This window comes from Chiloscyllium punctatum, chromosome 44 (genome assembly GCF_047496795.1).
Source record: "Chiloscyllium punctatum isolate Juve2018m chromosome 44, sChiPun1.3, whole genome shotgun sequence".
Lineage (NCBI taxonomy): Eukaryota > Metazoa > Chordata > Chondrichthyes > Orectolobiformes > Hemiscylliidae > Chiloscyllium > Chiloscyllium punctatum.
Window position 1 is genome coordinate 18,041,426 of NC_092782.1, and position 27,836 is coordinate 18,069,261.

Below are 27,836 nucleotides of genomic sequence, written 5' to 3' on the forward strand. Positions count from 1 at the left end.
GTTTGACCGTAAGTTTATGGAAGATAGAATAAGAGTATATGCCTGAGCATTGCAATAATTGTGCCTCGAGATAATGAAGGCATGAATCCAAGTTTTCAGAAGCAGATGAGCTGAGTTAGGAGCAAAATTGAGTCAGGAAAAAGAATCAAGTCAATGTTTGGAAATGGAGTATGAAGAAGGGAGCAAAACAAACAGTCTCTGGCAGATTAATGCCCTCCACATATCTCTGTGCCATCACAGAATCCCTACAATGCAGAATTTTAGCCATTTGGCTCACTGAATCTAAACCAACCCTCCAAAAAGCATTCCTCCCAGACCCCTACCTTATACCTCATATTTTCCATGGCTAACCCACCTAGCCTACACTGGGCACTATGGACAATTTAGCATGCCCAACCTTCCTAACTTGCACGTTTGGATTGTATGAGGAAACCAGAGCACCCAGACACAGTCGGGGGTCGGGGAGAGCATGCAACCTCCAGAGAGACAGTGACCTGAGGCTGGAATGGAACGTAGGTCCCTGGCGCTGTGAGGCAGTAGTGCTAACCATTGAGCCACTGTGCTGCCCATGCGGATCCACCGCAGTGATGGGAAGAGATGTTTAATTCCCTGAAGCTGGAGCAACTCCAGATGATTGTGTTTTGCAAATGGTTGTTCAAAACAAGTGAGGTCCATTATATGAGACTGAGGTAGCCTGTTATCCCTATATTTAGTCCCATTGTTGGTCTTACTCTCCAGTATAGACCCTGAATCTGGATGCCTTCAAAAATCCCAGCTATATGATGAAGACTTTGGTCACACTCCTGATCTTGGCACCAATATTTTAGTCATTCTGACATTTCCTCATACAAAAATGCTGGAAACACTCAGCCTTTGAACATGTGGACAGTGTAACCATAGTCTTGGATGCTGCCAACGGTGCAGTTACTGGACCCTCTACAGCAGGATTTACGGTGCCACCCCTTTACCGTAATTCACAGACGATTGGTGCAGCAGAGACTGACGTCTGACGTAGCCAGCCCTACGGCCTGGCACCGCGCATGCGCACCGGGTGCTCGAGCCAAGATGGCGGAGCAGGCAGTGCTGCTGGAGGCCGGAGGCGGGGGTGAGGGAGCGGCCGACAGCCCGCACTTGCTCAACGGTGTCCCCCACGATGAGGTGACCGAGGAGAGCACCAAGAAGAAAAAGAAGAAGAAGAAGAAGGGCAAGAGCGGTAAGGAGAGGCGGACGCGGGGGAGAGACTGGGCCCAGAGTGAATTCCCAGAACCTCCCGGAGTCTCCTCATGAGGAGCCCCCCCCGGGCGGCGCAGAAACATCCCCGGGACCAGGCAGACCGCCCGCCCGCAGCACAGTCTCCCTCACACACACACACTGTCTCTTATCACCCACATCCACACCCCCCCACCCACATCTCACACCCCCACCCCCCCACCCCCCCACCCACATCCACACCCCCCCACCCCCCCACCCCCCCACCCACATCCACACCCCCCCACCCACATCCACACCCCCCCACCCACATCCACACCCCCCCACCCACATCCACACCCCCCCACCCACATCCACACCCCCCCACCCACATCTCACACCCCCACCCCCCCACCCCCCCACCCACCCCCCCACCCCCCCACCCACCCCCCCACCCCCCCACCCCCCCACCCCCCCACCCACCCCCCCACCCCCCCACCCACCCCCCCACCCACCCCCCCACCCCCCCACCCACATCCACACCCCCCCACCCACATCCACACCCCCCCACCCACATCCACACCCCCACCCCCCCACCCACATCTCACACCCCCACCCCCCCACCCACCCACCCACATCCACACCCCCCCACCCACCCACCCACATCCACACCCCCCCACCCACATCCACACCCCCACACCCCTCCCCCCCACCCCCCCACCCACATCCACACCCCCCCACCCACATCCACACCCCCACACCCCTCCCCCCCACCCCCCCACCCACATCCACACCCACCCACCCACATCCACACCCCCCCACCCACATCCACACCCCCACACCCCTCCCCCCCACCCCCCCACCCACATCCACATCCACACCCCCACCCCCCACCCCCCCACCCACATCCACATCCACCCCCCCCACCCACATCCACCCCCCACCCCCCCACCCACATCCACATGCCCCCACCCCCCCACCCACATCCACCCCCACCCCCACCCCCACATCCACCCCCCCACCCCCACATCCACCCCCACATCCACCCCCCCACCCCCACATCCACCCCCACATCCACCCCCCCACCCACCCCCACATCCACCCCCCCACCCCCACATCCACCCCCCCACCCCCACATCCACCCCCCCACCCCCACATCCACCCCCCCACCCCCACATCCACCCCCCCACCCCCACATCCACCCCCCTACCCCCACATCCACCCCCCTACCCCCACATCCACCCCCCTACCCCCACATCCACCCCCCTACCCCCACATCCACCCCCCTACCCCCACATCCACCCCCCTACCCCCACATCCACCCCCCTACCCCCACATCCACCCCCCTACCCCCACATCCACCCCCCCACCCCCACATCCACCCCCCCACCCCCACATCCACCCCCCCACCCCCACATCCACCCCCCCACCCCCACATCCACCCCCCTACCCCCACATCCACCCCCCTACCCCCATATCCACACCCCCACCCCCCTCTCCCCACCCCCCCACCCACATCTCACACCCCCACCCCCCCCACCCCCCACCCACATCCACATCCACCCCCCCTCCCCCCCCACCCACATCCACACCACCACCCCCCACCCCCCCACCCACATCCACATCCACCCCCCCTCCCGCCTCCCCCCACCCCCCCCGCCTCCCCCCACCCCCCCACCCACATCCACATGCCCCCACCCCCCCACCCACATCCACCCCCCCACCCCCACATCTACCCCCCCACCCCCACATCTACCCCCCCCACCCCCACATCCACCCCCCCACCCCCACATCCACACCCCCCACCCCCACCCCCATCTTCCCACCCCCACCCTCATCTCCCCATCCCCACCCCCACCTCTTCCCACCCACCCACCCCAACCTCCCTCCACCTGCCCACACCCACCTCCCCCCCACCCGCCCACACCCACCTCCCCCCCACCCGCCCACACCCACCTCCCCACCACCCGCCCACACCCACCTCCCCCCCCCCACCCGCCCCCATCCTCCAACCCCCCCCCACCCGCCCCCATCCCCCCCACCCGCCCCCATCCCCAACTCCCAACCCCCCCCCAACCCGCCCCCAACCGCCCCCATCCCCCAACCCCCCCCACCCGCCCCATCCCCCAACCCACCCGCCCCCATCCGCCAACCCCCCCCCATCCGCCCCCATCCCCCAACCCACCCACCCCCATCCCCCAACCCACCCACCCCCATCCTTCACCCCCCTCTCCCCCACCCCCCTCCCTCTCCCCCACCCCCCTCCCTCTCCCCCACCCCCCTCCCTCTCCCCCACCCCCCTCCCTCTCCCCCACCCCCCTCCCTCTCCCCCACCCCCCTGCCTCTCCCCCACCCCCCTCCCTCTCCCCCACCCCCCTCCCTCTCCCCCACCCCCCTCCCTCTCCCCCATCTCCATCCTTCCCCCCCCCCCCCATCTCCATCCTTCCCCATCATTCCACCCCCATCTCCATCCCGATCCTTCCACCCCCACACCCATCTCCATACTTCCACTCCCACCCCCCAACCCCACCCCCATCTCCATCCTTCCCCCCCCCCCAACCCCGTCCTCCCCCACCCCCACCCCCGTCCTCCCCCACCCCCACCCCCGTCCTCCCCCACCCCCACCCCCGTCCTCCCCCACCCCCACCCCCGTCCTCCCCCACCCCCACCCCCGTCCTCCCCCACCCCCACCCCCGTCCTCCCCCACCCCCACCCCCGTCCTCCCCCACCCCCGTCCTCCCCCACCCCCACCCCCGTCCTCCCCCACCCCCACCCCCGTCCTCCCCCACCCCCACCCCCGTCCTCCCCCACCCCCACCCCCGTCCTCCCCCACCCCCACCCCCGTCCTCCCCCCCCCCACTCTTCCCCCCCCCCCCACTCTTCCCCCCCCCACTCTTCCCCCCCCCCCCACTCTTCCCCCCCCCCCACTCTTCCCCCCCCCCCCACTCTTCCCCCCCCCCCCACTCTTCCCCCCCCCCCCCCACTCTTCCCCCCCCCCCCACTCTTCCCCCCCCCCCCCACTCTTCCCCCCCCCCCCACTCTTCCCCCCCCCCCACTCTTCCCCCCCCCCCACTCTTCCCCCCCCCCCCCACTCTTCCCCCCCCCCCCACTCTTCCCCCCCCCCCACTCTTCCCCCCCCCCCCACTCTTCCCCCCCCCCCCCACTCTTCCCCCCCCCCCACTCTTCCCCCCCCCCCCACTCTTCCCCCCCCCCCACTCTTCCCCCCCCCCCCACTCTTCCCCCCCCACTCTTCCCCCCCCCCCACTCTTCCCCCCCCCCCCACTCTTCCCCCCCCCCACTCTTCTCCCCCCCCCCCACTCTTCCCCCCCCCCCACTCTTCCCCCCCCCCACTCTTCCCCCCCCCCCTCTTCCCCCCCCCCCCTCTTCCCCCCCCCCCCCACTCTTCCCCCCCCCCCCACTCTTCCCCCCCCCCCACTCTTTCCCCCCCCCCCACTCTTCCCCCCCCCCCCCACTCTTCCTCCCCCCCAACTCTCCTCCCCTCCCCCCTCCCCCCACCACTCTCCCCCCTCCCTTCCCCTCCCCCCTCCACTCTCCCCCCTCCCTTCCCCTCCCCCCTCCACTCTCCCCCCTCCCTTCCCCTCCCCCCTCCCATTTCCAACCGTCCCTTTACGTGCTAACCTCTGCCCCCAATCAGCTTTCGAAAGTTCTTGCCTAATACCATCAAAATTGGTCTTTCTCCAATTTAGAGCTTCACCTTTTAGATCTGGTCTATCCTTTTCCATCATTATTTTAAATCTAATAGAATTATGGTCGCTGGCCCCAAAGTGCTCCCCCACTGACACCTCAGTCACCTGCCCTGCCTTATTTCCCCAGAGTACGTCAAGTTTTGCACCTTCTCTAGTAGGTACATCCACATACTGAGTCAGAAAATTGTCTTGTACACACTTAACAAATTCCTCTCCGTCTAAACCCTTGACACTATGACAATCCCAGTCTATGTTTGGAAAGTTAAAATCTCCTGCCATAACCACCTTATTATTCTTACAGATAGCTGAGATCTCCTTACAAGTTTGTTTCTCAATTTCCCTCTGACTATTAGGGGGTCTATAATACAATCTCAATAAGGTTATTATCCCTTTCTTATTTCTCAGTTCCACCCAAATAACTTCCCTGGATGTATTTCCGGGAATATCCTGACTCAGCACAGCTGTAATGCTATCCCTTATCAAAAATGCTACTCCTCTCCTCTCTTGCCTCCCTTTCTATCCTTCCTGTAGCATTTGTCTCCTGGACCATTAAGCTGCTAGTCCTGCTCATCCCTGATCCATGTTTCTGTAATTGCTATGATATCCCAGTCCCATGTTCCTAATCATGTCCTGAGTTCATCTGCCTTCCCCGTTAGGCCCCTTGCATTGAAATAAATGCAGTTTAATTTATTAGTCCTACCTTGACCCTGCCTGCCCTGACCGCTTGACTCGCTTCTGTTCTCAACTGTCCCAGCCTCAGATTGATCTCTTTCCTCAGTAGCTCCCTGAGTCCCACACCTCCCCCCGCCCCCACCTTACTAGTTTAAATCCTCCCGAGCAGCTCTAGCAAATTTCCAGTATATTAGTCCCCTTCCAATATAGGTGCAATTCCTAGTCCCCTTCCAATAGACCTAACAGGAGTTTTTAGCCTGTTATTATTACAAATTTACATTCGTAAAGGTATTGGTGGAAGCCTTGACTCCAAATATGCCCACAATCCTTCTTTGTCTACCTGAGCTTATTGAATAACACAGAGCATAAAAGTTCTGGATGCATATGCTATTGTGCATTCCTCTCCACTGAACTACCTATGAGCTAATACTAACCTGATGTGGTATGGAGAGGCATTGCATGTCAACACCAGATTTCATTTGGGGTCATAGTGTGTCAACACCTTACAGGATGATAGCTGTTTCTTCACTTCCCTGAAAGCTATGGCTTGGCTGCACGACCATTTCCGAAGCTGACTCTTTTTTTAAGAGTTGATGCAAAGGTGCCAGGATGGAAGCTAGATTGTGTATGAATTTTCCGTAATAATTCACCAGAAAGACCGAAGCTCCACTACAGACGTGGGAGTTGGGACACCTTTGATCGCCCTTATTTTATCTTCCAGCCTGTGTCTTGTTGACTCTGTAGCCCAAATGGTCACTTGGGGTGCCTGGAATACATATTTTTCCCTTCTACGGCATACATCCACCTAGGAGAAAAGTCTAAGGACTATATCCAAGTTCTCCTTATGAGACTTTCTTGTTATTAACATGTCACCTAGTTAAATGGCTGGCAAATTGCACAGGCTGATGATACCCAAATAGCTGTCTTGTATATTTGTACAAATCCTTACAGGTATTAATTGTAGCACACTTCTGGAAATCCTCATCTAAACATAATTGCAGGTACACATGGCTCACATCCAGTTTCATGAAAGACAGCCTCCTGCCAACTTTGCGTATGAATCCTCTATGCGAGGGGTTGGGTATTTACTCAATGATAACTGTTGCAAGCGAATTTCTTCAGGAACGTGCTTTACTCTCTGCCACTGAAATAACTCCACAGAGGCTGGTATCCCATCAAGTTACCCCTTATTTACACACTTAAAGTTCTTGACATAATTCTTTGAAGTTTACGTCACATGTAGATGGGGTGGTTAAGAAGACATTTAGCACGCTTGCCTGCAATGCTGAGACCTTTGAGTGTAGAAATTGGGAATTCATGTTGAGGTTGTACAGTGCATTGGGGAGGCTTCTTCTGGAGGGTTGTGTTGAGTTATGGTTACCCTCTAGCCCATCTGATCAAGATCCCGTTGTACTCTGAGGTAGTCTTCTTCACTATCCACTGCACCTCCAATTTTGGTGTCATCTGCAAACTTACAATTGTACCTCTTATGCTGACATCCATGAAAAGTAGAGGACCCAGCACCGATCCTTGTGGCACTCCACTGGTCACAGGCCTCCAGTCTGAAAAACAACCCTCTATCACCACCCTCTGTCTTCTACCTTTGAGCCAGTTCTATACCCAAATGGTGAGTTCTCCCTGTATTCCATGAGATCTAACCTTGTTCACCAGTCTCCTATGGGGAACCTTGTTGAATGCCTTACTGAAGTCCATATAGATCACATCTACCACTCTGCCCTCAACAATCCTCTTTGTAACTTCCTCAAAAAACCCAATCAAGTTTGTGAGACATGATTTCCCACGCATAAAGCCATTTGGACTATCCCTAATCAGTCCTTGCCTTTCCAGATGTGGGCTCAGTGGTTAGCACTGCTGCCTCACAGTTTTGATTCCACCCTTAGGCGTCTGTGTGGAGTTTTCATGTTCTCCCCGTGTCTGCGTGGGTTTCCTCTGGGTGCTCCGGTTTCCTACCACAGTCCAAAGATGTGCATGTCAGGTGAATTGGCCATGCTAAATTGCCCATAGTGTTAGGTGCATTAGTCAGAGGGAAATGGGTCTGGGTGGGTTATTCTTCAGAGGGTCGGTGTGGACTGGTTGGGCCAAAGGGCCTGTTTCCATACTGTAGAGAACGTAATCTAATCGAATACATGTAAATCCTGTCCCTCAGAATTCCTTCCAACAACTTGCCCACCACCGATGTCAGGCTCATTGGTCTATAGTTTGTCCTTACTACCTTTCTTAAACAACGGCACCTTGAAGTCTTGCCCATTTTTACTGTGAATAGGGAAAAGTGAATTATAACTTGATTTCCTTTGTATTCATTTCATATGGTGAGCAGTTATATATGACCTTTTGCTCACTGGCTGCGATGTATCAATGTGCAGCAATAAGTGGAATGTGCTTGTGATTGGTGTTGGTAGCAGGCATCAGATGTCTTCCGTCCTTCCAGCTGCTGTAGTCTGTAACATTTAAAACTTGTTCTCTAAAGGAGTGCAGAATGAATGTGAAAAGGAATCTGCAGGAACTGATGATGTCACAAAACAGCTGGAAAAGCAAGTCCTTGAGGACAAGGAAAAAGATGAAGATGGGGAAGAAGGCAAGTCAGACGCTGAAGAAAAGGAACTTGTGTTGCGTGCTTTAGTTACGTTAAAGTTAAAGACACTTGTTAATTTAAAATCTGTGTCACCAACAGAAGGAGATGGTGAAGGTGAAAACTCCACAGGCAAAAAGAAGAAGAAAAAGAAAAAGAAGAAAGGACGTGAGTGGGTTTTGAATACTTTGTTGAACAAAGTGTTGCAGCAGTTCAGGAACTACTCAGCACAGAAGTGGGCCACACTGTTCAAACAATCCCTGCTGGTATTTATTCTCTACTTAAGTCTCCAATGGTCTTTCCTCATCAAATTCTATTAATATAACCTCCTATTCCTTTCTCCTTGTGAGCTCCTTAAATAGATCTGTACTATTTGTCTCAGCTACTCCCTGTGGCAGTGGATTATTCCACAGTCCCATCGCATTTAAGGTATAGATTTTTTTTCTGATCACCTTGTTTGTTTTCTTCATCACACCTTATGGTTGGTACTTAGTTTAGTTCTGTCTACACAGAGCAAAACTCTTCACAATCCTTTGTTTTCAAAAGCAAACCCCAGCCTGTTCATCCTTTCCTGCTGGGAAAAAGAAATCTTGCATTTCTGTTGTCATCTTTGTAAATTTTTTTTCATACTTTCCTCAGCCTCCTTTTTTTTTAAATCCATAACTGTGCACTCCTCCAAATGATGACCAAAATATGAGTAACCTCACTTTGTAATTCCTTTCCTCTCAAATTAAACCATAGTGCAAGGTTTGCTTTTACTAACTGACCTTAGTCCTTATTATAGGGGATTTGTGTATTTGTACTCCCAGATCCTTTCACTTATTGACCTCATTTAGATTCTTTATTTTGAAGAAACATGCAACTTTATTTCTCTCTCCTGTTCAATATTCCTTATAAAATGTAGTTATTGTGTGCAGTACCTTGAAATGTTTGTATTGTCACACACTCGTTACTTACTTTAGAGGAATGCTTCAGTGGGATGCTGCAAGTTTCTCCTCCACTGTACAACCATGTGGTTTTGTGACAACAATTCTCTGATTGCAGTTCTATGAAATTAGCTTGCCAATAGTGACTATTTTGCACACTTGTTAATTGCACCCTGTAATTTATTGCAGTCCTCCTCAGAATTGGCTTTTTCCCAACTCCTATTTTGTCATTTACAATGTTAGAAATTGTTTTTGTTCACTCCAAAGTCTGCATCATTAATATAAATCGTGAACAGTACTGATCCTTGTCAGCCCTACATCTACCTTCTATCTTTCTGTATGCTGCCCTTTATTCCTGCTGCTTGTTTTCTGTCTAGCAATCCATTCTATTTGTTCCTAACTTTGCATGCTCTGACATGCAATTGTCTCATAAGACATCTTATCAAAAGACCTTTTGAAAATCAAGGTAAACTATGTCCACTGCAGTATGCTTGTCTATGGCAATGATGCTAATCAACAAGAATTTATTTTGAAGTCCAAATTGGCCATTCATGAGGTTTGCTTTGTGTTTTGTCTGATTACTCTTTTCCTTCTACTGGAAATAACGGGTCAATCTCTCTTCTTAAATATAATACTGGGGCACAGCATTTTGTTGTTTGTTAGTGGGGTAGATGAAGCAACGGAGAGCCAGATGTTCAACAACTTGCCGATGCTGAGATGGGGCTAGAGTACGCAGTGTAAATGGGAGCAGCATTGTAAAGAGGGTCAGACTCTGGTAGGTGGTTTTCAGTGTGGGGAAGTGAGAGCTCACCCGTTCTGAACTGTGAAAGAGAAATGAGAGCATCCTGGAAATAGTCAGAAGGTCAGGGTTGTGGAGAAGCTGAGAGATCCAGAATTGAAATTGTTTGTAGCCAGTAGACAGATACTGGATAGATTACAGTTCAGATTTGCCAAAATGATACTTGGGCTGCTAGCCTGTTTATAGACTCTGGAGTAGTAGGACACTGAAGGGTAATCTAACTTCAAAGTATTAAATATGATTAAAGGAATTGTTCAAAGCAGATACAGGAAATATTTCCTTTGGTGCAAGAGTCCGGAACAAAGGGAAATATCTTTAACGTTTGAGCAGGAAACACCTTTCTGCTCAAAGTGCACTAGAACAGTCAAAAAAAGCTGCAAAAACTCGAGTTTGACCATTTCAATGGGCTCCCAATTTTAAGCTTTTCTTAAACAGCAAGTTAAGGTTTGTGGATTGTAGAGTTAAAGAACAAACCAAACATGATTAAGTTAAATGACAGCTTGGAGGGCTGGATAGCTGCCTGATCCTCTGTTATGGGACGGAGTTTAATGCAACTTGTTGTTTTATAACACTGTTAATCTATATCTTAAGATGCTTTTATCTATGAGCAGCAAAGGTTCAAACAGATCCTCCTTCCATTCCGATTTGTGAGTTGTTCCCTACTGGGGCCTTTCTTAAAGGGCAAGAATGTGAATATCCGCCTTTACAAGATGGGTAAGTTCTTCGTCCAAGCAATAATGTGCTTTTATTATATTTACAAATTAAGTACTTTACATCTCTTGGTTTTAATTTAGATTTGTTATATGTCGGAAAATGTCTTCTGGTCTGTTTCGTTTTTTCCATGTGTTTTGTTAGTGTTTATTGCTAGCTGAAGGTGGCTGGTCTTCACTAGAAAGTGCAAGCAAAAGGCAATTGGATCCGGGTCTCTCGTACTCAGAATGTGTTATTCAAGGCTTCAATAAGATTATACAATATAGAAGAGACCCTTCAGCCCATTGGGTCTGTACTACCAAAAATATACTGCTACCCACACGAGTCCCACTTTCCCACACTAGGCTTATCCAAGTACTTTTTAAGTGTTGAGATTACCTGCTTCAACAACGCCCTCAGTTGGTGCATTCCAGTCTTCCTCCACCCTCTGGGTCAAATGGTTTTTCCTCCAATCCCCTCTAAACCATCTGCCTGTCACTTTATAAATGTGCCCCCTTGTTATTGACCCTAAGGGGAACAGCTGTTTCCTGTCCATGTCCCTCATAATCATATACACCTCTATCCTCCCTCAACCTTCTCTGCTCCCAAGAAAACAACCTGAGCTTAACCAGCCTCTCTTCATATCTAAACTGCTCCATCCCAGGAAACATCCTGGTGAATCTCCAGTCCTTCCTATGATGATGTGACCAGAATTGCACAGAATACTCCAGCTCTGGGCTATTCAAAGTCCTGTACAGCTTCAAATAGCCTTCCTGCTCTTGGCAAGCATTCTGTATGTCTTCCTAACTACCCCATTAACCCACCATGCCACCATCAAGGATCTGTGGACAAACATCCCATGGTTCCTCTGAGCTTCCTAATGTCCTGCCATTTGTTGAATAAATGACAAGAGGATCATTTATGAGTGGCACCATCAAATACATGTGACTGTTTGGAATAGTTGCCTGTCAAAGGAACTGGTGTTGAGTAGTTCCAGATCAAATATAGACACAGTTTAAATTTCACTATTCTTTCTTGAATGATTGCCGACTTCATTATGCCTGCCCTCGCTATGCAATGCTTCCCTTTCTCATCCTTTGACATCTGACTGATGAGGGTGCGATGTTTTCCATATAAGAAGGCCACTGGGGTAAGAGAATATTATGCCATCAAAGCTTAATTGACACCTTATGCACCACTTCCCCAGTTCATCACCAGTGCACAGTGGCAGGGTGTACCATCTACAAGATGTAATCACCAAGGCTTTCAAACACTTGATCTCTACAGCCCCAGAATTACAAGGGCAGCAAATGTTCCAAGCCCCACATCATCTTTATTGCCAAGTGGATCAAAGGTTACAGGAAGAACTTGGGGAAAATGGGGTTGAGAAACCTATCAGCCATGATTGAATGGTGGGAGAGAGACACAAACAGCAGATGCTGGAATCCAAAACAGATAAGCAGGAGGCTGGAAGAATGCAGCAAGCCAGGCAGCATCAGAAGGTGGAGAAGTCCATGTTTCAGATGTAACCCTTCAGGAGAAGAGGTCGACTTCTCCACCTCCTAATGCTGCCTGGCTTGCTGTGTTCTTCCAGCCTCCTGCCTGTCATGATTGAATGGTGGAGCAGACTTGATGGGCTGAATGGCCTAATTTCTGTTCCTATATCTTATGGATATGGAACTATAACAGTCTTCCCACACTCATTGGATCAAAATCCTGGAACTCCCTTCTAAACAGGACTATGGGTGTGTCCACGCAAATGAACTGAGTGGTTCAAGAAGGCAGCTCACCACTAGCTTACCAAGGATAAATAGGGTCAAACTATAAATATTGATCTAGCCAGTGATCCCACTGCCCAGATAAATAAAGAAAACCATATTTGAACCTGTAAGATTAATTTTGAAACAGAAATTTCTGTATCATTTCTTTAAAACTGATTTAATGCATTTGACTCTATTATAATAATTCTCCAGGAAACCTGTACAAATCAAAATTGAGTTTTCAACCTAACTGGTTATATTTTTCAAGAAATTTATTCCAATAAGTTTTGAGTGATTAATTTTTTTTTAATACCTATCTGGCGGTATTAATGGTTGCACATTTAAACTGGTTCCTATGAGCTGCTTAATTCATTATCGGAAATATGGGTTGTAGCTTTAAAGAATAGGTCCCTTTTTAAATTTTTGTTATATCATGCAGTTGACCCCTGTTCAGGATGATTTGGTGGAGCCTGGCAGTAACATCTTTTCTTTAGGCATTGTGATTGTTGTGCCAGTCAATGCAATGAGACCAAACTGAGTGTCAGTTACAAGAGATGCAAACAACGGGAGAGTGTCGAAATGATTGAGTTTTTAATAAAGGGTAGTTGCACGTTTAATATGTTGTCTTTGCTCATAATTGGCCCGTTGTTTTGAGATCAGTAACCTTTATTCAATTCTCCCTCACCATTTCTTGTATTTAGTCGTACTTCTGCTTGGCGCATGACTAGTGAAGAGAAGAAGGTATTAAACCAGGCTAGTGAAGAGATCTGGAGCGATTTCAGACAAGCAGCTGAAGCGCACAGACAGGTGCGCAAATACGTCAGGAGCTGGCTCAAGCCCGGCATGACCATGATTGAGATTTGGTAAGTGAACGCTCCTGTCATTAATGGAAAACATTAGGTACGGTGGCTGTTGCCAGACTTGTGATCCAGAAAACACATAACTAAGCTCCACAAAAGTGGTTTGAGAACTTGAACTCTAATTTTCTTATGATACTCAAATGGGTGTGAAGGATGCGATGCAAACTCAACTCATTCAGGAATACCTTTCATGGAAGGAAACCTGTCCTTTAAAGAGACACCATAAGAAGTACATTTAAAACAAACTGTTAGCTCCCTTGATTTTCTCATTCAGAGTGAGATGACTGAGCATCTGATCTGCTGCCCAGACATTAACTGACTGCTGAGGCATCCACGATGGAGAAGGTCTCTAAAGCTTATTACTCCACTTTACTGATGCTTTCTACCCCTGACCTCTCCGTCCCCACCCCACTCCGGCCTATCACCCTCACCTTGACCTCCTTCCACCTATCGCATTTCCAACACCCCTCCCCCAAGTCCCTCCTCACTACCTTTTATCTTAGCCTGCTGGACACACTTTCCTCATTCCTGAAGGGCTTATGCCCGAAACATTGATTCTCCTGCTCCTTGGATGCTGCCTGACCTGCTGTACTTTTCCAGCAACATATTTTCAACTCTGATCTCCAGCATCTGCAGTCCTCACTTTCTCCTCCTGGATCATTGTGAAACAGTGGTTGAAATGTGGCTACTCTTTCTGACTGTACCTGATGATTTTTCTTTAAATAACGCATAGGATTATTGACAGCATATATTTGGGGGCTTTTCTAAGGAGCTATATTGACATGAATGTTTTTTCTAGGAATACTGTTAATGTTGTCACTGGATTTCTCTCCTCCCTTGTAACTGGCAGCCTGCAAGCATCATATTGCTTGGTTTTTAACCTCGATGACATGCAGCATTGAATGGGTTATGAGTACAGTAGGTACGTTACTGAACTATCAGTATAGAGATCTGCATGAGACTTGAATTCAAAATCCAGCATGGCAGCTAGGACATTTAAATTCAGTTGTAAATAAATTCTGATGTAGGAAAGATTTCCTGAAGAGTCCAGAATCAGAGGTCATAGTTCAAAGAAAGGGGTAGACTGCTTATGGTTGAAATAAGAAATTTCTTCACCCAGACAAAGAGGAGTCTGGAATTCTTTGCCACAGAAAGTGGTTAAGGCCAAAAGACAGAATGTTTTCAGGAAGGGGTTGGATTTCATTCTTAGTTCTAAAGGGATTAAAGGGTTTGGGGAGAAAGCGGGAACAAGGTACAGGATTTAATGATTAGCCGTGATCATATTGAAAGGCGGAGCTGGCTCAAAAGGCTGAATGATCACCTTGTTTTTGTTTCTATTAACGAAAAGTTAATATATATAACAGTGAATGCTGCATTACTGTTAATTTTAAAAAATGCATTGGGTTCATGCATGTCCTTTAGAGAAGGAGAGCTGCTATCGTCCTCTAGCCTGACTCCTAGCAAGAAGGGTGACTGGTTCCAAAATGTTAACTCTGCTTTCTCTCCCCAGATGCTGCCAGACCTGCTAAGTTTTTCCAACAATTTCTGTTGCTGTTTCAGGCCAAACCTTTATTCTCGATACTCATGGTAGACCTTTTACAATTGGACCTAATTTACTGTCTGACACAGAGGAATCAGTCAGTGCAGATCACCTGGTGTATGGTTGTTGTGGAGATGACATTATACCTCCCTGAGGGGGAAAAAACTAAAATGCAGCTTTGATTTTGCAGTGAAAAGCTGGAAGATTGCTCCCGTAAGCTGATCAAAGAGAACGGACTGAGTGCTGGCTTGGCTTTTCCGACTGGCTGCTCCCTGAACAACTGTGCAGCTCACTACACACCAAATGCTGGAGACCCCACCGTGCTGCAGTACGATGATGTCTGCAAAATTGACTTTGGAACACACGTCAATGGTTGGGCCACATTTTGTTTTATTTCTGAAATGTTTTAAGTCTTATGAGATTTCATTTTAAGTTGACACCTAATTTGACTGTTCTCTTCCGCAGGCCATATCATTGACTGTGCTTTCACAGTTGCATTTAACCCTAAGTATGACAAGCTGATAGAAGCTGTTAGAGATGCTACTAATACTGGTATAAAGGTAAGCTGGAAATATAATAACATTGTCCATGCTTGGAACCTGAGTTGAAAGCAGGTGGCAGCTTGGTTAACGCTTTGGACCTGAACCCGATAGATACTTTCTAATAAAATTGTTCAGCAATGTCATTGCACGTTCAGGTGGAATTGGAACCTGGGACTTCCAGCTGAGAGGTAAAGACTCTCTCACTGTGCCACAACAGCCTAACCTGAGCCCTTTAGTTTTAATATATTGCCTGCACTCTTTAGAATTGGATGAATGGTGAGCAACTGATACATTTGCTGCTGTATTCCCTCCTGGGTGATTAACAGCATTGTATTTATGATTAATGAATGTATTTTTAACACATCAACTCCACAACCGACATGATGTTTCTGTTGCCTCATCTGAGACCAGCATGTAGCTGGGACCTTCCTGTTATCCTGTTCAGTTATGAAGATATGGACGTGTATTGTAATGCAGTTCATAGCAATGTTTATATAAAATCAAAATTCAATATAATACATAATAAGCCACTGCAGGAGTATTTTTAATCTGAATAGGTTTTCAGGCTTCAGTCATGTAGGTACCTGTATTGAAAATTCAAATCTAAAGGAGTAATTCAGATTTGAGCAGAAGTTTAGATTGTCCATGTTAAATCAAGTTCCACAAATCTGGTGTGTTAACCTAATCCAGTTGATAACTTCGCCAGTTGCTGTGATATCTGACACCCATCCAAGTTCATGAGTAGGAAATGAGTTAGAGTCTTATTCTCAGCAGTTGCTCCCATGGCCTAAGCTGGCACTGCAGTCCAGTAGTGAGGGAGTGCAGCACAGTTGGAAGATGTAATTTGGTCCAGCACAGTACCACAATACAACACAAACATGTTTGTGAGATTGGCTAACTCCTCTCATTTCCGACTGTCTGTCCTGTACTTGAGCAACAACCTTGCCTACGGCATTGTTACCGTGTACCAAATGTCTTGCAAGTGGATTTGGTGAGAAGAAAAACTGAAAATGGTATTTAACATTCAACCTTTTTAGTGCAAGTAAGGCAGATAAATATCCTGGTGTTATAGACCTAGGATTAGAAATATACCCGTGTACAGAGCATCCCTATTGGTCATCGTCTGAAAGGCTGTGGTTAAGACCACAATTGGATTAAGAGGAGGTAGTGGTCGAGAAAGCTGGACCATGGCAGATTCCTGTGAGCTTCCGTAACCAATCCCCTACCCAATGACCCTTTGTGATGGCTCTGTATCCGAAGGGTATTTGAAAGAATATGTTCTGAAGAAAGGGATTAGGAGAGCTAAGAGAGGGCATGAAAAATCCCTGGCGGATAGGATCAAGGATAACCCCAAGGCATTCTATGCGTATGTGAGAAACCTGAGAATGATGAGAACGAGGGTAGGTCCGATCAAGGACAGTGGTGGGAGACTGTGTATTGAGTCGGAAGAGATAGGAGAGGTCTTGAACAAGTACTTCTCTTCAGTATTTACGAACGAGAGGGACCGTATTGTTGAAGAGGAGAGCGTGAAACGGACTGATAAGCTAGAAGAGATACCTGTTAAGAAGGAAGATGTGTTGGACATTTTGAACAACTTGAGGATAGACAAGTCCCCCGGGCCTGACGGGATATATCCTAGGATTATGTGGGAAGCAAGAGAGGAAATTGCAGTACCGTTGGCAATGATCTTCTCGTCTTCACTGGCAACTGGGGTGGTACCAGGGGACTGGAGAGTAGCGAATGTTGTGCCCCTGTTCAAAAAAGGGAATAGGGATAACCCCGGGAATTACAGGCCAGTTAGTCTTACTTCTGTGGTAGGCAAAGTAATGGAAAGGGTACTGAGGGATAGGATTTACGAGTATCTGGAAAGACACTGCTTGATTAGGGACAGCCAGCACGGATTTGTGAAGGGTAGGTCTTGCCTTACAAGTCTTATTGAATTCTTCGAGGAGGTGACCAAGCATGTGGATGAGGGTAGAGCAGTGGATGTAGTGTACATGGATTTTAGTAAGGCATTTGATAAGGTTCCCCATGGTAGGCTTATGCGGAAAGTCAGGAGGCATGGGATAGAGGGAAATTTGGCCAATTGGATAGAAAACTGGCTAACCGGTTGAAGTCAGAGTGTGGTGGTAGATGGTAAATATTCAGCATGGAGTCCAGTTACAAGTGGAGTTCCACAGGGATCAGTTCTGGGTCCTCTGCTGTTTGTAATTTTTATTAATGACTTAGATGAGGGAGTCGAAGGGTGGGTCAGTAAATTTGCAGATGATACAAAGATAGGTGGAGTTGTGGACAGTGAGGAGGGCTGTTGTCAGCTGCAGAGGGACTTAGATATGATGCAGAGCTGGGCTGAGGAGTGGCAGATGGAGTTCAACCCTGCCAAGTGTGAGGTTGTCCATTTTGGAAGAACAAATAAGAATGCGGAATACAGGGTTAATGGTAGGGTTCTTGGTCAGGTGGAGGAACAGAGGGATCTTGGGGTCTATGTACATAGATCTTTGAAGGTTGCCACTCAGGTGGATAGAGTTTGTAAGAAGGCCTATGGAGTATTATCGTTCATTAGCAGAGGGATTGAATTCAAGAGTCGTGAGGTGATGTTGCAGCTGTACAGGACTTTGGTTAGGCCACATTTGGAGTACTGTGTGCAGTTCTGGTCGCCTCACTTTAGGAAAGATGTGGAAGCTTTGGAGAGGGTGCAGAGAAGATTTACCAGGATGTTGCCTGGAATGGAGAGTAGGTCGTACGAGGATAGGTTGAGAGTTCTCGGCCTTTTCTCGTTGGAACGGCGAAGGATGAGGGGTGACTTGATAGAGGTTTATAAGATGATCAGAGGAATAGATAGAGTAGACAGTCAGAAACTTTTCCCCCGGGTACAACAGAGTGTTACAAGGGGACATAAATTTAAGGTGAAGGGTGGAACGTATAGGGGAGATGTCAGGGGTGGGTTCTTTACCCAGAGAGTGGTGGGGGCATGGAATGCGCTGCCCGTGGGAGTGGTAGAGTCAGATTCATTGGCGACCTTTAAGCGGCATTTGGATAGGTACATGGATGGGTGCTTAATCTAGGATAGAAGTTCGGCACAACATCGTGGGCCGAAGGGCCTGTTCTGTGCTGTATTGTTCTATGTTCTATGTTCTCACCTGTCACTCAAATCTGGAAAAATTCTTTGTTTTAGAATGCAGGAATTGATGTTCGCCTTTGTGACATTGGTGAATCCATTCAGGAAGTCATGGAATCCTATGAAGTTGAAATTGATGGCAAAACATATCAAGGTATCAACTGGACATGCTAACTCTGAGTTACATTGGAGTTGTTGTTATCCTTTCTTCAGTGCCGGGCCAGCTGCATTGAGGCCATTTGTTGCATTCCTGTTGTCACCTCAGCTCGAACCTGTGATCTGTGCAGTTAAGAACCTCCATCTTAAACCTGTCGAGTCCTCACTGACCTCAAATATTCATGTGTATTTTGAATAGATCGCTCATTACTTTCAGAGTTCTATTGTTTTGCTATGGCTGAGGCTTTATTGATATATTGGTATATACAACACTGCTCCAACTTTGTTTCATGTTAGACAGCAGAGATCAAATGAATCCTTAGAGTATAAAGGCAGTAGGAGTATATTTGAGGGAGATCAGGAGGGCAAAAAGGTGACATGAGATAGCTTTGGCAAATAGGGTTAAGGAGAATCCAAAGGGATTTTATAAACACATTAAGGACAAAAGGGTAACTAGGGAGAGATTGGGGCCCCTCAAAGATCAGTAAGGCAGTCTGTGTGTGGAACCACAGGAGATTGAGCAGATACTAAATAAGTATTTTGGATCAGTATTTAACTTGGAGGAGAATGTGGGGAAATAAATAGCGACATCTTGAAAAATGTCCATATTACAGAGGTGATGGTGCTGGACGTCCTAAGATCTGTGAAAGTGGATCTATCCCTGAGACATGATCAAGTGTACCCTAGAACTCTGTGGGAAGCTGGGGAAGTGATTGCTGGGCCTCTTGCTGAGATATTTGTATCATCGATAGCCACAGATGAAGTGCCAGAAGACTGGAGGTTGGCTAACCTGGTACCACAATTTAAGAAAGGTGTAAGGCAAAACCATGGAAGTATAGACCGGTGAGCCTGACGGTGGTGGGCAAGTTGTTGGAGGGAATCCTGGGGGACAGGTACCTGTATTTGGAAAGGCAAGGGATAGTCAACATGGTTTTGTGTGTGGGAAATAATGTCTCACAAACTTGATTGAGTTTTTTTGAAGAAGTAGCAAAGAGGATTGATGAGGGTGGAGTGGTGGATGTTATCTATATGGACTTCAGTAAAGTGTTCGACAAGATTCCCCATGGGAGACTGGTTAGCAACGTTAGATCTCATGGAACACAGGGAAAACTAATCATTTGGATACAGAACTGGCTGAAAGATAGATGGTGGTGGGAGGGTTGTTTTTCAGATTGGAGGCCTGTGATCAGTGCCACAAGGATCAGTGATGGTCCACTACTTTTCGTCATTTATATAAATGTGTTGGACGTGGACATAAGAGGAAGGGTTAGTCCGTTTGCAGCTGACACCAAAATTGGAGATGTAGTGGACAGTGAATAAGGTTCCCTCAGAGTACAATGGGATCTTGATCAGATGGCTAATGGGCAGCAGAGTGGCAGATAGAGTTTAATTTAGATAAATGAGGTGCTGCATTTTGGAAAGGCAAATCAGGGCAGGACTTAAACACTTAATGGCAAGCTCCTGGGGAGTGTTGCTGAGCAGAGATCTGGAGTGCAGGTTCATAGTTCCTTGCAAGTGGAGTTGCACGTAGACAGGGTGGTAAAGAAGGCATTTGGTACATTTGCCTTTATTGGTCAGTGCACTGAGTATAGGAGTTGGGAGGTCACGTTGTGGCATTGATTCAGCCACTTTTGGAATATTGTGTACAATTCTGGTCTCCCTGCTCTAGGAAGAATGTTGTGAAACTCAAAAGGGTTCAGAAAAAACTTACAAGGGTGTTGCCAGGGTTGGAGGATTTGAGCTATAGGGAGAGTTTGAATAGGCCGTGGCTGTTTTCCCTGGAGTGTCGGAGGCTGAGGGGTGACCTTATAAAAGTTTCTAAAGTCATGAGGGGCATGGAGAGGGTAAATAGACAAGGTCTTTTCCCTGGGGTGGGGGAATCCAGAGTTAGAGGGCATAGGCTTATGGTGAGAGGGGAACTATTTGAGAGATCTAAGGAGCAACTTTTTTTCAGAGGGTGGCGAGTATGTGGAATGCATTGCCAGAGGAAGTGGTGGAGGCTGGTATAATTATAATATTTTAAAGGCATCCAGATGGGTATATGGATGGGAAGGCTTTAGAGAGATATAGGCCAAGTGCTGGCAAATGGACTTGATTTATTTCAGATATCAGGTCAGTGTGGACGAGTTGCTGTAGATCTCTGACTCTGCAATTCTGCAGACTCCATCCCTCCTCTTGGCAACAATCTGAGATTAAGCTTGTTTTTCTGTAACTTTTGGTAACACGGGCGGCACAGTGGCTCAGTGGTTAGCACTGCTGCCTCACAGCGCCAGAGACCTGGGTTCAATTCCCGCCTCAGGCAACTGTCTGTGTGGAGTTTGCACATTCTCCCTATGTCTGCATTGGTTTCCTCCGGGTGCTCCGGTTTCCTCCCACAGTCCAAAAAAATGTGCAGGTTAGGTGAATGTTGCCTGTAGTGTTAGGTGAAGGGGTAAATGTAGGGGAATGGGTCTGGGTGGGTTGCTCTTCGGAGGGTCGGTGTGGACTTGTTTGGCTGAAGGGCCTGTTTCCACACTGTAAGTAATTAATCTAAATTTGACCTCAGTGAGCTTCTGACTTCACGCACAGACAAGGCCATCTGCTTCCACTTTAAACATCACTCAACTGCACCCCTTTCTCATCTCAATTCAGTTGAAGCCCTAGTTGTGCCTTGATGACTACACTTGTGGCTGGTCTTACACATTCTGCCTGTCATAAACTTGAGGCTTGCTGCCCCTGTCCTGACTCTTAACAAATCCTGTACTCCTTTCAGCCCTGTACATGCTGACCTATCTTGAGAGCTGTAAAGACAGGGCTGGAGAATGGGCCTAGCTGGTGCAGGGACAGTGTGCCAAATGGTCTCCTTCTGTACTGATAAATTCTGTGATACCTAGTCTCATTTTTATTTCCATTTGTAACCTTCCCACCCCACATCTCTTTAATCTCCAACTCCTCTGTGCTTTTGTAACTCTGGCCTGTTATGCCTCCCTAGTTCCTGAATATACTTACTTCACCTCTTTGCCTCTCCTCACCTTTAAAGCACTCCTAAATCATGCCTCAGTGACCCCTATCAGTCCAGGGTCACACTTTATTGTACTCCTAAGTGTCCTGGATGCTTTATTATATTAAAGGTGCATTAAAAATGTTATCTCTTGTCAAGAATGTGTGTATTCCCTAAAGTTTGATTTTGTACCTTCACAGTAAAACCAATTCGTAACTTGAATGGTCATTCCATTGGGCAGTACAGGATACATGCAGGGAAAACTGTTCCAATTGTCAAAGGTGGAGAAGCCACCAGAATGGAGGTAAAGGACATTAAATTCTGTTCTTCAAACTTTTGGCACACCACAGAGGCAATTACAATTACTGCCTTTCAATTCTGTATATAGTTCATCGGTTCTTTTTCTAGTCTCCTTCAGAATTGCTTGTATAGGTGAGAAAAATGGTTAGCTTTGCCCTTTCTTCCCTTAAAGTTACTTCATAGGAGCAAATGGAGGCTGTTTAGTCTGCATTGTGACATTATAAGATTGTCGCTAATTTGCTCCATTGATACCCTGATCCAACAAAAAGCTGCAATTTTGCAAAGGGGTTGTGCCAGGTGAGGAAAGTGTCCCTGAGGTGTAAATGAAATAAACTGAAAGATCTAAGTTTGAGGGGACACCTAGAGGTTAAAACAAAGATTGCATTTAGATAGGGTCTGCCACAACCACTCAGCATCTTGTTTGACCACTGACAAAGTAGTGGTCAGGTTTTAGTATAGGATATAAAAGACTCTGTAGCCAATGGAGATTAAGATGTTACTGAGTATATTTAGAGCAGTTATTGGGAGCTTCTCACGTCAGTGATAATGTTCAGTAATCAACAAAGAGGGATGTTGGAAAGAAATAGCGAGTGGGTGTGAGGAGTTCAAATGCAGTTGGAAGCTAACTGGGAGGATTGGGATTTAATGGACCAAAAAGCCTCTTGTGAACATGACTTCCAAATAGTTTCGCACAAATTGCAGTTAGGAATGACTACTAACCAAACAGGAAAGATTCAGGCATTCTGAAGAAAAAGCCACCTGCTTTTGTAGTCTCGTCTTACGGTCATGGATTGCTTCCTCACCAGGTCTAATGTCTCGTGCTTTGGTTCATCATGGTGGGAGTAGGGGGAGTTGAAGTTTAAAGGTTCAGCCATTGTTTCTATGTTTCCTGTTTAGGAAGGAGAAGTGTACGCAATAGAGACTTTTGGCAGCACAGGGAAAGGAGTTGTTCATGATGATATGGACTGTTCCCACTATATGAAGAATTTTGATGTTGGCCATGTCCCGATAAGGTAGGTCTGTAAATACTCTGTATGGATGATGAGTAGGATTTGTCCCTTGATGCCAAATAGAGATGTGTGGGGTGTTTTAAGATTCTTGGTAATATCAGCCCACTCAGGTGTTCCTTTCATTTAGCAAGTGTAACTATTTTATTATTCTTAGACTAAATATGATTGCATTGTGCCAAAATTGATGTCTGATAAATGGCTTGTGTTTTAATATTAAACTCTTAATGTTCCTGTTTATAGGGCACACTATAAATGTCTTAAATTTTTTTTTAGATTAGATTACTTACAGTGTGGAAACAGTCCCTTCGGCCCAACAAGTCCACACCGCCCCACCGAAGCGCAACCCACCCATACCCCTACCTTTACCCCTTACCTAACACTATGGGCAATTTAGCATGGCCAATTCACCTGACCTGCACATTTTTGGACTGTGGGAGGAAACCGGAGCACCCGGAGGAAACCCACGCAGACACAGGGAGAATGTGCAAACTCCACACAGTTAGTCGCCTGAGGCTAAATGGAGTCATAATTCCATTTGAGTAAAAACTAAAGGCCCTTTTTAAACATCAAGATCTGGAGCTTCTGCTCAGTAATGCAAACTTGGCAAACCAGTGCAAGGATTTGTGCACAAATTACATTCAGCAGAATTTGTGTTCCCTTTGTTTTTTAAAAATTTAAAGTATGGCAATGTCTCCAATCACAACCATTGTTCCACTAAATGTACCTCTATGCAAATAGACAATAGGTGCAGGAGTAGGCCATTCTGCCCTTCGAGCCTGCACCACCATTCAATATGATCATGGCTGATCATCCTTAATCATTATCCTGTTCCTGCCTTATCTCCATAACCCTTGATTCCACAATCCTTGAGAGCTCTATCCAACTCTTTCTTAAATGAATCCAGAGACTGGGCTTCCACTGCCCTCTGGGGCAGACCATTCAACACAACCACCACTCTCTGGGTGAAGAAGTTTCTCCTCATCTCTGTCCTAAATGGTCTACCCTGTAACTTTAAGCTGTGTCCTCTGGTTCGGTGCACACCCATCAGCGGAAACATGTTTCCTGCCTCCTGAGTGTCCAATCCTTTAATAATCTTATGTCTCAATCAGATCCCCTCTCAGTCTTCTAAACTCAAGGGTATACAAGCCCAGGTTGCTCCAGTCTTTCAGTGTAAGGTAGTCCCACCATTCCAGGAATTGTGAACCTACGCTGCACACTCTCAATAGCCAGCATGTCTTTCCTCAAATTTGGAGACCAGAACTGCACACAGTACTGCAGGTGTGGTCTCACCAGGGCCCTGTACAGCTGCAGCAGAACCTCTTTGCTTCTATACTCAATCCCTCTTGTTATGAAGGCCAGCATGCTATTATTAGCCGCCTTCACTACCTGCTGTAACTGCATTCTTACCTTCATTGACTGATGTACAAGAACACCCAGATCTCTCTGTACTGCCCCTTTACCTAAATTGATTCCATTTAGGTAGTAATCTGCCTTCCTGTTCTTTCCACCAAAGTGAATAACCATACATTTATCCACATTCAACTGCATCTGACCACTCACCTAACCTGTTCAGGTCACCCTGTAATCTCCTAACATCCTCATCACATTTCACCCTGCCACCCAGCTTAGTATCATCAGCAAATTTGCTAATGTTATTACTAATACCATCTTCTATATCATTAAGATATACTATAAACTGCTGCGGTCCCAGCACTGATCCCTGCGGTACCCGACTAGTCACTGCCTGCCATTCCAAAATGGAGCCGTTTATCACTACTCTTTGTTTCCTATCAGCCAACCAACTTTCAATCCAAGTTAGTACTTTGCCCCCAATACCATACGCCCTAGGTTTGCTGACTAACCACCTATGTGGGACTTTATCAAAAGCTTTCTGGAAGTCCAGGTACACTACATCTACTGGATCTCCCTCGTCCATCTTCAGAGTTACATCCTCAAAACATTCCCGATTAGTCAAGCATGATTTCCCCTTCATAAATCCATGCTGACTCTGACCTATCCTGTTACCACTATCCAGATGTCGTAATTTCATCCTTTATAATAGACTCCAGCATCTTTCCCACCACTGAGGTCAGACTGACTGGTCTATAATTTCCTGCTTTCTCTCTCCCACCTTTCTTAAAAAGTGGTGCAACATTAGCCACCCTCCAATCCGCAGGAACTGATCCTGAATCTATCGAACTCTGGAAAATAATCACCAACGCATCCACGATTTCTCGAGCCACCTCCTTCAGTACTCTGGGATGTAGACCATCAGGCCCAACACCAATTCCTGGCAAATATAAATTCCCTTAAGTTCAGGTCCTTCAGCCACTGTTACCTCAGGAAGATTGCTTGTGTCTTCCCCAGTGAACACAGATCTGAAGTACCAATTCAATTCTTCTGCCATTTCTTTGTTCCCCATAATATATCCCCTGTTTCTGTCTTCAAGGGCCCAATTTTAGTCTTAACCATTTTTTTGCCTTTCACATACCTAAAAAAGCTTTTACTATCCTCCTTTATATTTTTGGCCAGTTTACCTTCGTACCTCATTTTTTCTCTGCGTATTTCCTTCTTAGTAATCCTCTGTTATTCTTGAAAAGCTTCCCAGTCCTCCGTTTTCCCACTTATCTTTGCTATGTTATACTTCTTCTCTTTTAACTTTATATGTTTCTTAACTTCCCTCGTCAGCCATGGCCACCCATGCCTCCTCCTAGGATCGATCTTCCTTCCTGCATGAACTGATCCTGCAGGTTCTGCATTATACACAGAAATATCTGCCATTGTTCCTCCACTATCATCCCTGCTAAGGTATTGCACCATTGAACTTTGGCCAGCTCCTCCCTCATAGCTCCATAGTTCCCTTTATTCAACAGTTTATTCAACAAATCTCCCAGAAAGCTCTAAATATTAAACATTTTGGCGCAAGGATACAAATGGACAGGTTTTGAATTTTTACTCCACTATAGCTAGAGTACACCATTATAACTGACAAATAGTTGTCATTTTCACTGTTAAAAATCTGGTTACTGTGGATGTGATCACTTTTATTGTGGTACAAGATACAATGGGTCAAATGGCCTTTGTGCATTGTAACAGTGTGAACTTTTTGTTTTAAAAACTGAAAGAACTGTGGATGCTGTAAATCAGAAAGAAAAACAAATTGTTGGAAAAGCTCAGCATTCCTGAGGAAGGCTCACCAGACCGGAAGCGTTAACTCTTTCTCTGCACAGGTGCTGCCAGGTCTGTTGAGCTTTTCCAGCAATTTGTTTTTTGGCTTCTGTGAATTTTAAGCTGTTATTAATCAAACTGCCAGTTTGATTCTATAATATATTAAGGAAGTTGTGTTGAAGTAAACGTTTGAGTGCATTCTAAAACGTGCTCTGATTTGGCATATACTACGTCAATGATGGAATAGGTTTGCCAGAAACTCTGCAGTGAGTCGGGTGGGAAAGGAAAACACCTCAACTGGTGCAGATTGCAACCAATTACTGATTGCATCCAAAGAATAAACTCTACCTGTCATCATTTAAGTAGAAAGCAGTTAAGAATTTTTAAAATTCATCTGATGTGTTTCCTCTGAAACCCCACACCAGAGATCAACTTAGAGAATGGATAGTTCAGCTTGACTGAAAAATCATTTTACTGCTGAATAAATGCTATCTAGGCTGATGATATTGAGCCTCAGATGTATCTCGCACTTAATTTTTAACTGTTGAGGAATAGGTTTAATTAGCTGATCATTTAATGCTGTTCATTGTGCTGTATTTTAGACTTCCACGAGCAAAACACCTCCTGAATGTTATCAATGAGAACTTTGGGACTCTTGCTTTCTGCCGCCGGTGGCTAGACCGTTTGGGGGAGAGCAAATACCTCATGGCCTTGAAGAATCTCTGTGATCTGGGTATAGTGGATCCATACCCTCCATTGTGTGATATCAAAGGCTCATATACGGCACAGTTTGAGCACACTATTCTGCTTCGCCCGACGTGTAAAGAAGTTGTGAGCCGTGGGGACGATTACTGAGCACCTCCATCTTTGCTGTGCTGACCAGCACTGTGTGAATGGTTCCATCTGCATCGTTCTACCAGTTTGTTTTATGATGGACCAGGTTTAGGTTTGCCATGTTTTAGAGGGTAACAATGAGGAGGATGAGCCTGTATTTCCATCTACTCCAAAAATTTTTAATAAAAGGTTTCTGATGTCTAGGAACTTTTTTTATGTTGACAGGACTTGTTCCTTGCACTTTCCCACTGATGGATTAATATAAAACATAACTGAATACTGGCATCTCCAAGTGGGTTGGAATATCTGCCCACAGATTGTCTGCTGCTGGATTAATGCAGGAAGTCTAATCGGGTACTGATATGTTCAGGAGCATGGGGTGCTGCTTTGTTGTAAGAAAGAGTAAATGCACCTGAGTTCAACTTTCTCCAGTATTTTGCAGAGGCTTTTTATATAGAAAGTGGTATTGAATATAACTTATGCAAATACCTTCATTCTTGACTGTCTTCTAAATACCCCGGCAAACAATTTAATAAAAATAAAAGTTAATTTCTGTTGTGATGTTACTGGTTCTACTTGTCCTTGAATGTGTCACGATGTAGAAGGAAGAAATGGAAACACCTGCATGATATCCCACTGCAGTTTTGGTTTTATTTATGAACTGTTTACATGGAAATTTGAATCTCAAGTTCTATTCAGGGCCTCCACATTGACTTGCTCCCTGTCTGGACTACCAGATTGAGATTTGTAAATTCCTCTTGGGTTTTGCTAAGTATTTCTTGATTTCACTGCTTTCAACTTTAATTTGTTGAGAATAGTATGCTCAAATGGTCAATTTTTTAAAACTAAATACTATATACATTACTGAGGAAGTGCTAGAGTGTCAGTTGCTTTATGGAGAAGAGATTCAAAGTTCCATTTCTCCCTTTGGAATGTTATTGAGGGTATATGTGTACTAGTCACCATTGTAGCTATTGCCACTCCTGTTATTGTGTC

The 27,836-nt window shown here is 46.7% G+C and overlaps 1 protein-coding gene across 1 annotated transcript; it reads left to right on the forward strand.

Annotated features, from left to right (window-relative positions):
• Window positions 1-1,035: 1,035 nt before the first annotated feature.
• Window positions 1,036-27,389, forward strand: metap2a (methionyl aminopeptidase 2a). The gene is made up of 11 exons (XM_072562382.1): window positions 1,036-1,213; window positions 8,056-8,163; window positions 8,260-8,325; window positions 10,494-10,596; window positions 13,034-13,195; window positions 14,923-15,104; window positions 15,198-15,292; window positions 18,450-18,546; window positions 21,729-21,832; window positions 22,726-22,841; window positions 26,609-27,389. The coding sequence occupies exons 1-11, from the start codon at window positions 1,066-1,068 to the stop codon at window positions 26,859-26,861; spliced, it is 1,434 nt and encodes a 477-aa protein (XP_072418483.1). The 5' UTR covers window positions 1,036-1,065; the 3' UTR covers window positions 26,862-27,389.
• Window positions 27,390-27,836: the final 447 nt, after the last annotated feature.